This window comes from Neltuma alba, unplaced genomic scaffold (assembly GCF_004799145.2).
Source record: "Neltuma alba isolate B1F8T4 unplaced genomic scaffold, ASM479914v2 tig00012964_pilon, whole genome shotgun sequence".
Taxonomy (NCBI): Eukaryota; Viridiplantae; Streptophyta; class Magnoliopsida; order Fabales; family Fabaceae; genus Neltuma; species Neltuma alba.
Genome location: NW_021637323.1, coordinates 509,728 through 520,367, shown reverse-complemented (window position 1 = coordinate 520,367; position 10,640 = coordinate 509,728). Strand labels below are relative to the sequence as shown.

Here is a 10,640-nt window from a genome sequence, read left to right as displayed (position 1 = left end):
AAAAGCGGCTAGTCTTCTTCAATATGATGAATCAAGATTTGAATTTTCACTGGGAGATGTATTTACATTTAGTGCCCAACATTACTTCGAATAATATTACGTTCAATAAGAAGATACATGTACCTAGCAAATAAAAAAAATACTTTTTAGAATTGAATCTAGTAAAAAAAGTTAGTTATTCGCAATGTAGTGAATCATGATTCAATTCAAACTATTCAATATCTTATTAAAATGTTAATTTTCCCCCCTTATTCAAATATTTTCTTTCTTATCTATTGTCCTCCAGTTTCTAAAATAGTGAACTTGATCATCTTCCATCACATCTAAATTTATTTGTAGACTTTTGTCTGCTTTGCTTTACAGTGATATGGACTGTCACTTGATTAGTCAATAACAGTGGCTTCTTTTTGAATAATAATTAAGTTATTTCCATTTACTCAAAAAGCACTAAAGCAGCCGTCTTTGAAAGAATTTGTTCACAATCTCTCAATGACAATAGTATAAAAAATTGAAACAAAAATGATATTTATATTAAAATAAAAATTCAAAAAAATAAAAATATGTAAAAAAAAATTAATATTTGTTTTGCAAGTTTTCATATTAAGATGTTGGGAAAATGACAATAAAATACCACTTGAATTCCAAAAAGACAAATAAGGACACCTGAATAAGCAAAATGACAAATAGGGCACTGGGTACCAATCTGGAATTCATATTTTCGGCCAAAAGACCAAAATGCCCTGATGAAATGCGGAAAGACCGACGCTGAAAGTGAGAGAAAGGAGAGAGGAAGACCAACGCAGTGAGAGAAAGGAGAGAGGAAGACCGATGCTGATGAAATGCGGGAAGAAAGAAAGAAGAATGTTGGAAATGCTATTATCTTACTCCTTCGCATCACCATTCTGTAGAGATTGTTGATTTGGTGGGTTTTGGTTGTGGGAAAGAGGATTTGTAGTGAGAGAGGGAGTGAACCTGTGGGAAAGATGAAGCAAAAATCAGAAAATAATGGCAAGCAATTACGTAACGTAACTGCTGTTATATGCCTGCTGGTTTTTGGTAAATCCCATTACGTGAATGGTAAATTTTACTATACATGTAGTTAATTATGAAAGTTAATAGTTCAATATTTATTGTGACGTACTTCAGGTGCACGTTCACTGAATGATTTATTTATGCTTATAAGTTGCCTTTCTGGTGAAAACAGGTTTACAAAACCCATTGAAGAAGTAGTCACTTTTACTATAAAAGTTGTGAATCACATTATGTGTTTTGTAAAATTCAGTGTGAAATTTTATTGGTGGTGAAAAGTAAGTTACTCATCCTCCAAAAATATGTTGCAAACCTATTAACAAAGTGGTCACTTTTACTACAAAAGTTGTAAATCCCAATATATGTTTTGTAAAATTCAACGTGAAATTTTATTGGTTTTTAGAAACAAGTTGCCCATCCCCTGAAAACTGGTTGCAAAAGCCATTTAAGAAGTGGTCATTTTCACTATAAAAGTTGTAAATATCACTATGTGTTTTGTAAAATTCAGCGTGAAATTTTATTGATTTTTAGAAACAAGTTGCTCATCCCCTGAAAAGAGGTTGCAAAACTCATTTAAGAAGTGGTAATTTTCACTACAAAAGTTGTAAATATCACTCTATGTTTTGTAAAATTCAGCATGGAATTTTATTGGTTTTTAGAAACAAGTTGCCAATCCCTTGAAAACATGTTACAAAACCCATTGAAGAAGTGATCATTTTCACTACGAAAGTTGTAAATCTCACTACGTGTTTTGTCAAATTTAGTATAAAATTTTATTAGTTTTTAGAAACAAGCTGCCCATCCCCTTAAAACAAGTTACAAAACCCATTGAATAAGTGGTCATTTTTACTACGGAAGTTGTAAATCCCACTATACGTTTTGTCAAATTTAGCGTGAAATTTTATTAGTTTTTACAAACAAGTTGTTTATCTCCTGAAAACAGGTTGCAAAACCCATTAACAAAGTAGTCACTTTCACTACAAAAGTTGTAAATCACAATATGTATTTTGTAAAATTCATAATTAACTACATGTATAGTAAAATTTACCATTCACGTAATGGGATTTACCAAAAACCAGCAGGCATATGACAGCAGTTACGTTACGTAATTGCTTGTCATTGTTTTCTGATTTCCGCTTCATCTTTCCCACAGGTTCACTCCCTCTCTCATTACAAATCCTCTTTCCCACAACCAAAACCCACCAAATCAACAATCTCTACAGAATGGTGATGCGAAGGAGTAAGATAATAGCATTTCCAACATTCTTCTTTCCTTCTTCCCGCATTTCATCAGCGTTGGTCTTCCTCTCTCCTTTCTCTCACTGCGTTGGTCTTCCTCTCTCCTTTCTCTCACTTTCAGCGTCGGTCTTCCCGCATTTCATCAAGGCATTTTGGTCTTTTGGCCGAAAATATGAATTCCAGATTGGTACCCAGTGCCCTATTTGTCATTTTGCTTATTCAGGTGCCTTATTTGTGTTTTTGGAATTCAAGTAGTATTTTATTGTCATTTTTCCTAAGATGTTTTCACTTAAATTTATAGAACTTTCAACGTAATATCTTTGAGCTAAAAGTATTGATTTTCCTTCTAAACAAAGATTGTATAAGAAAACAAAAGGAAAGATAAAACAAAAAATTGATGGCATTTTCTAAGGTGGTGACTGAGTTGTTACACAAAAAATATTCCGTTCCAATGGGCGCATGGGATCAAACCAAGTAGCAATAATTAGTATATCCCACTACACTCTTTTCTGAAAATGAAACATGGTTTGTATTTCATTCGTGAATTGCATTACATCCTAACATTTCAATTCAACAAAGCCTACCTAATTCTTCATTAATTTCTCTCCCTTTTACAAGCTCGTCGCTATGGCTTATATACATATTCCGGTCAAAAAGCCTCTTTGTTTTCACCTTTTTGACTTTGTGTGCGTGCGCACGCGCGGGAGGCACTTTATTATTTTTTGGTTTTGGACGTACATGAAACTTTTATCATTGTTGACCCAACGTTTTATAATTCCACAGGGATAATTATTGGCCCAAAACAGGGAAGAAATGATCATGCAACTTTTGGAATCTAAAGAAACGATAATATTGTTGGTCAACATCACCAATGAGGGTTGGCCATGTTAGTCCCTTGTATAATGGGGAGCTAAGATTCAAATTCTTATCAGGAGAGGTGTTCATATTTAATACTCAATAATGTCTTGAATAGAATTACTCTAACAAGAGGATGCTTATGTTTTAACAAAAAAAATTATTGGTCAACAAAAAATCGAGTTGGTGTAAATAAATTTCCATACGTTATACCTATGACAAATTCTCGTAATTACTTAAAAAAAAAGGTTTAGTTCCTCTCATATGTCTTAAAATTATTTAAAATAAATTAATTCAACCAACCAACTTTTCGAGTCGCTCAAAAAAGTAGCATTCAATTTGGCACATATATATATATTTGGCCAAAAAAGTTGGCACATATACCCTGATCACGTCATAATAATATCCACAAAATTTTTTCGTAGGCCATCATAGCCAATATTATTTTATATTTGTAGTTATCATCTCCACTCTTTAATATAAAAACTTATTTGACTTTTATTTTGATTTTAATTATAAGATCTCAATCCACTTTTGTTTCTCATAGTTATCTATTTTTTCTAAGATAGTCCTCTTGTAATAATATTAGTTCTAATTAATATATTTAATTAACGAGGATCTTTTAGGAAAGACGACACCTATTTATTATAAATAATTAATGTAATTAGTTTTTTATTTCTTCAAATTAATTGATTAGCTTTTATATTAAGGAGTAGAGGAGATAATAACTTGATAAAGATTCGATTTGAAACACTGGGACGGTAATTAAATTGACAAATCAAAATTATTTTAGAACCCTTGAGAAATTGAACTTCATAAAGATTAATTTTTACTTGCATTATATTAAAATAAATACATGGGAGGTTACGGGTCTTCTATGACATCACATCATTATCTTCGTGAGCATTATAAAATTATAAAAGCTACAATAGCATGCTGGTGGTGTTATCTTCTGTTGCCATTGATTTTTGGCCTTTTCTTTTTTGTTTCTTTCTTTCTTCCCTGATTTTTCTCCCATCACTAATAAAACAAAATATAAAAACTTTGGAGCCCTCCTGCAAATTGTTGTGGAATATATTGGGATTGATCCCAAGTTGCAAATAAAACCACTGAAATCTTACAGTTGAGATTAGGCTTTTCTTTTAGTGGTTTTTCAACCTCATTCCTCAGTGGGTAACTAACTTGATTTTCATAAATATTCCATCCGAAATTCACAACTAATTATATGTAATTTTAGCAGTTTAATAAGTTCAAAATAATTCTACTAGTTGTAAACGAGATTATTGGAATTGCACAGGGTTGCAAATTTGTCCTATAAGTTTTTACTCATAAGTGTTAGGCATTCAAAAAAAATTTGGGTGTAAATTTTACTCTAAAAGTCTAGAATTGTGGCAATTTTGTCCCCTATAGTAAAAAATTAATGTTGACCATTAGGGACATTTGACGATAAAAGTTTTAATGATAGAAGACAAAATTATCGTGATCTTAAACTTTTGGACAAATTTACATCGAAAATAATTTACAGCCAAATTTAATGCAAACAACTTGAGAAGAAAATTGTAGTTGTGTCCATGTCGGTCTTCATATTTCAATAAATTTTTTTTGGCCTGACATATTTCAATAATTGAATGTCTGTCATTAGAATTAATAGCTTAATAAGAAGGTTGTAATATTAATTATTAATTTTCTAATCAAAGTGGAGACAAACGGATAGATAGTCCAAAATGTAAAATCAATCGTTTGCTTGTTGCCACTCTTCTCTGCCACAAATGTTATCTCCTCTTCTAATTTCATTATAAATATTCACATGCAGCTAGCTAGCTATCCCATCCCATATCTCATCATCCTTCACTCTCTTCCTCTCTCTTTCTCTTTCTCTTATAGCTTTTTGAATACTAATACAACGCAATGGCAATAATGGGCAAAGAAACTTGGTGGGTCCTTTTCCTTCTATCAACACTACTACTCTTTGTGGATGAGATCCATGGAAGCAGAAAGCAAGAACAAGCTCTCAGGAATCTGAACAAGGCCAAGTTCAAGGTAGGAGGTTCCATTGACAGAAGTAGAAACACAATCTTGGAAGTAGATGAGGCTGTGTTTGGAGACTCTGATGATAATAAGTCTCGTTACTATTATCACCAAGAAGGATTGAAAGAGAAAGATAGGATTCAGAAACTTCCAGGGCAGCCTGAAGATGTGAGTATCTCTCAGTATGGAGGGTATGTCACTGTGGATAAGATTGCAGGAAGAGCTTTTTATTATTATTTTGTTGAAGCTCAACCATCTCATAGGCACAAACTGCCACTTCTTCTCTGGCTCAATGGAGGTATGTAATATAATAAAACATTTATTTGCTTAACTAAATCAGATTTTCTTAGACTCATCATGCACTTCTTACGATTAACTTGAGAGAGATTAGAAGGATAACTTGATGATGTGTAAAACCCTTCATTAGAAGCCACACACGTCTCATCACTGATCAATACTCCTTTGTCCAATATGGTCTGGTTAATTAATTATATGATATCTATATATCGTTTGATCTCTTTTCTTGTTATCAGTAGTGTTGGTTTTTGTTCTTATATATGACATGACAATAGAAAGTTAGAATTCAAAAGTTTTTCATTCATAATATAATCTGATCCATTGGTGTATTTACATGCAGGTCCTGGATGCTCATCTCTAGGGTACGGAGCAATGCAAGAGTTAGGACCATTCCGAGTAAACAGTGATGGCAAAACACTTCAAACAAACAAATATTCATGGAACTATGGTACCTCTCTTCACATTTTTAATAAATATTATCATAGATTAATTTGGTATGTTGAATGTCATTGAAGTGTATATATATAATAATTCATATACACACACACACATATGTATGTATGTATGGGATTGGTGTTGCAGCTGCAAATGTATTATTCTTAGAATCACCAGCTGGAGTGGGATTTTCATATTCAAATAAGACATCAGATTACGACAGTAATGGGGACAGAAGGACTGCTACAGACAACTACGTGTTTTTAAGGAACTGGTTGGAGAGGTTTGGAGAGTACAAGAATTCTGATTTCTACATTGCTGGGGAGAGCTATGCCGGCCATTATGTTCCTCAGCTTGCTCACACCATTCTCCACCACAACAACCACCCTCACTCCTCCTTCCTCATCAACCTCAGAGGCATCCTGGTGAGTTCCTCTCATCATCTTCTAAGATAAGTTATACTACCCCGTTTTCTTAATATAAAAACTAATTGACTAATTTGAGTAAATTAAAAAAGTTTATTAAATTAGTTATTTGTAATACTACCTCTGATCTTTAATATAAGAGCTAGTTAACAAATTTAAGTAAATTAAAAAAATTAGTTAAGTTAGTTATTTATTATAAATAGGTGTTGTCTTTCCTAAAATACCCTTACTAATTATGTGTGTTAGCTAGAATTACCATTTGATAGAACCTTTAATGTATGCATTTATTACAAAGATTATTTTGAAAAAATAAATAAATATGAGAAACAAAGTAGATTAGGATCTTATATTTAAGATTAAATTAAAAGTTAAACTAGCTCTTATATTAAAGACTGGAGATAGTAGGTGTTATCTTCCCTATAATACCCTTGTTAATTTTATGTATTAGTTAGAACTACTATTTGATGCAAACCTTAACATGGACAATTAGTACAAGGATTACTTTAAAAAGAATGGATAAGTATGATAAACAAAATTAATTTGAGTCTTATATTTAGGACCAAATTAAATATCAAATTAGCTTCTATATTAAGGATGAGAGAGGTAGTATGAAGGAACAATAATATGAACATTATGGTAATCTATGTGTTTCTGCAGATAGGGAATGCAGTGATAAATGATGATACAGACAATAGAGGAAGATGGGATTTCCTAGCAAGCCATGCCATAATATCCGACATAGCAGCGCATGCTGTTAGCAAATTATGTGATTTCTCAGAGGTTGCATCATCATCATCATCAACTGATGATGATGATAAAAACAATGAATGTAAAGCAGCGTCAAACGAAATAGAGCAAGACACTGATTCCATCAATATATACAACATCTATGCTCCTCAATGCCAGGACTCTAATCTCACTTCCCTACCTAAGCCTCCTTCTGTGAGTTATATATTTCACTTCCTTGTTAGTTCCTAAAAGGACTTATCTGAGAATGAAATGAAATTTATGGTGAAGTTTGTGAATGTGTTTGTCCAGAAAGTGGCAGACCCGTGTATTGATTATTATGTGGATGCATATATGAACCGGGTTGAGGTGCAAGAGGCATTACATGCCAATGTCACAAAGTTGACTCATGACTGGGGACTTTGTAGCGATGTCATCACCAAGTGGAATGATAGCCCTTCCACTGTGCTTCCTCTTTTAAGAGAATTTCTCAACCACAGCCTTCGCGTTTGGATCTTCAGGTATTCACTATCCAACTCGAATTTAGCTTGAAATCATGATCGTTTAGATCAAAATTGGATGGTTCAGATTTAATATAATTATTTTTACATCTTATAAATAGCAAATAGCACTCCCTATCTATCAAAATTTCATGCCAAGTCCAGGGACATGATATAAATCATGCATTGTTCAAAAAATAAATAAATAACTAAAATGTCAAAAAGAAGAAGAAGTCATGGTCCTATTTAATTTGTTAATTGCAAATTAAAAATGATATGGCTCATTTAAACGTGCGAATGTGTAGAGCCCATCTAGTTATGTGTATTTTAAATTCTAACGAAATGTGCGGAAAATATGTATGCAGTGGTGATTTTGATGGAATGGTGCCAGTTACTTCAACAAAGTATTCCATTGAGAAGTTAAATCTCACTCTTAAGACTATGTGGCGCCCTTGGTTCGTCAATGGAGAGGTAATGATATGTAATGCATTTATAATATTAATTACACAATTTTAAATATACATAAATGTTATGCTGAACAAATCTAATTTTTAATATTATTCTCAAAATTGTCAAAACAAAGAACACTTTCACTCAAAAATATTTCACCATACAATTTAAACTTTCAATGTTTATGGTTATTTAGAATAATAACAATAACGGGATTCCTTGATGATAATAGCACGCCTTGTGTTACCCCAGGCATAAAACAACAAGTGGGCTCGCGAATAATATGCCTGTTAAAGTTTTTTCAATTATACTATATAATTTTAAAATTCACAATACTTTGGAATAAAATATTTTTGTCAAATAATAACAAAGATATAATGATTAGTACTACCTCTGATTCTAATTATAAGACCTCATTTGTAGTCTACAAACAGGATCTTATAATTAGGACAGGAGGTAGTACATACCAGTATATGCAAAATGAGATCCAACTGTCTAATTCAACCATGAATCATCAAAGATTCAATGACCAATTTATTTTCAGTATCTTAGTACTTCCTCCGGTCCTTATAATGCAAAAACTAGTTTGACATTTAATTTGATCTTAAATTCTAATTTGCTTTGTTTATCATATTTATCTATTTTTTCCCAAAATAATCCTTGTAGTAACTGCACATGTTAAATTGTTTTATCAAATAATGGTTCTAACTAATACACATGATTAGCAAGTATATTTTATGGAAGACAACACCTATTTATTATAAATAACTAACTTAATTAATTTTTCTAATCTACTCAAATAAGTCAACTGATTTTTGTATTAAGAACCATATATACTCTTCTGGTCCTATTTATAGGGTAGAGAGAGAAGATTTTTTTTTAATCTTATTTATAAGTCACTTCATAAATTTTTATCATAAATGTACCATATTGTCCTTTATTTGTTATAGTGCAGATGTTTTTTTTTTTTAAAGGAGTATATATTAAATAGGAGTAAAGTTGAAAAATTACTATATTTTAATGAAGAGTTAATGTAGCTTAGGGTTTTCTTTGGTTTGTGTGAAATATATTGAAAATACCTTATAAATAGGACAACAGGACTAATTTTTTTTAATGGGTTTGATTAATAATGTGTGGTGATTTACAGGTAGGAGGGTACACAGAGACTTATAAGGGAGGCTTGACATTTGCAACGGTGAGAGGAGCAGGGCATGAAGTGCCAAGCTACCAGCCAGGAAGAGCCCTTTCTTTGGTCAATCACTTCATAAAAGGCATCACTCTTCCTAATTCCACTACCTCCCCACATACCTGATTTCCCATAACTTGTTCTAAACAAGATGATTTCAATTATCATGAGAATAAGAGTGCATTGTGTTGTTAAGCCTCCTTCATTACTTTAAGATTATTGTCAATTCACAATGTTGGGAGTCTAAACGCCATGCCTTCTCTTTGGTTATGTTAAAGAAAAGCTTCGCATTTTCAATTCTAATTGGTCACCTTATCAATAAAAATAACAACAATAAATCTTATCATATTACGTGAGTTGGTTATATGAATCACAATACCATTTTATTTTATAAGCAATTTTTTTTAGGATAAATTGTTAACCAAAAAGTTTCACTGAATAAATTTATTGAATTTTTTAAAAAAATCTTTTTGTACTCTTTTTGGGAAGATTCCATTTTTTTTACACACATACTATCAATAAATTTTGAACATCTACTACATCAGTTAAATAAAGAGGAAAGAGATGCGAGTGGCATGCTTTGCTCTTATTTTAGAGAATACTTTACAAATATTATTGGATTATTCTCGAATATCTGTACATTTTATCAAATAAAGAGCATTTTTCAATTAAAAGTAAACAACAACTATTGGACCGGAGAGTCTGAGAAAAGGAATAATACAACAAGATCAGGCCCTTTTCTGTCAACAAAAATTTATACAAGTGAAGAAGTCTCAAGAGGTTAAATTTTGGCTAAGTACAAGTATCCTCCTGTTAGAGACAATTCTATTTAGATTACTATCTGATAGTTAATGTGGGTACTTCTCTTGATGAAAATTTGAATCAAAATGTTAATAAAATTAGTACACACCTCACAGCTTAAAAGTACTGAGACGAAACCCATTCACAGAAACAAGAGTCCAGGTAAGCCCATGGATGACAGAAATATCGTGGTTAATTGACTGAAGTAAAAATGAGGCCCAACAATTTAGTGGGCCAACAAAAGCCCATGTTAATACTTTGTATTGTATTTCACAGTCCCAATCGTCATTTTTCTATGACGTTGGTCATGTTTTTACTATCATTCTTTAATTAGATTTTCAATAAAATGATTTTAAAAAATTGAAATATAAAATTATTTGATTTAATTTTCTTAATTTGACAAATTTTTAAAGTCCGACGTTTTCATGGAAAATAAAATAAATTAGAATAAATAGCACATAAAATATAAATTAATTTGAAATATAATTTCGACACTGATAATATACATTTTAAGGAAAATTTTACCATTATTTAATATTTAGTTTTTTCAATTTCATTGAGAACCATTCTACACATGATTTTGTAAAAATAATATCAAATGTTTTGTCATTGGATGAGAAAGCAGACCGTTCACGGTATTTTTTTTCTCTAAATTATTTGAGATGTCTA

General features: G+C 31.5%; 1 protein-coding gene across 1 annotated transcript; it reads left to right on the top strand.

Moving 5' to 3' along the window:
* Positions 1 to 4,965: 4,965 nt before the first annotated feature.
* On the top strand, positions 4,966 to 9,467 carry LOC114733058 (serine carboxypeptidase-like 40). The gene is made up of 7 exons (XM_028920466.1): positions 4,966 to 5,449; positions 5,789 to 5,896; positions 6,031 to 6,308; positions 6,966 to 7,250; positions 7,347 to 7,555; positions 7,900 to 8,005; positions 9,132 to 9,467. Exons 1-7 carry the CDS (start codon positions 5,032 to 5,034, stop codon positions 9,294 to 9,296), a joined length of 1,569 nt encoding a protein of 522 aa, XP_028776299.1. The 5' UTR covers positions 4,966 to 5,031; the 3' UTR covers positions 9,297 to 9,467.
* The last annotated feature ends 1,173 nt before the right edge of the window (positions 9,468 to 10,640 follow it).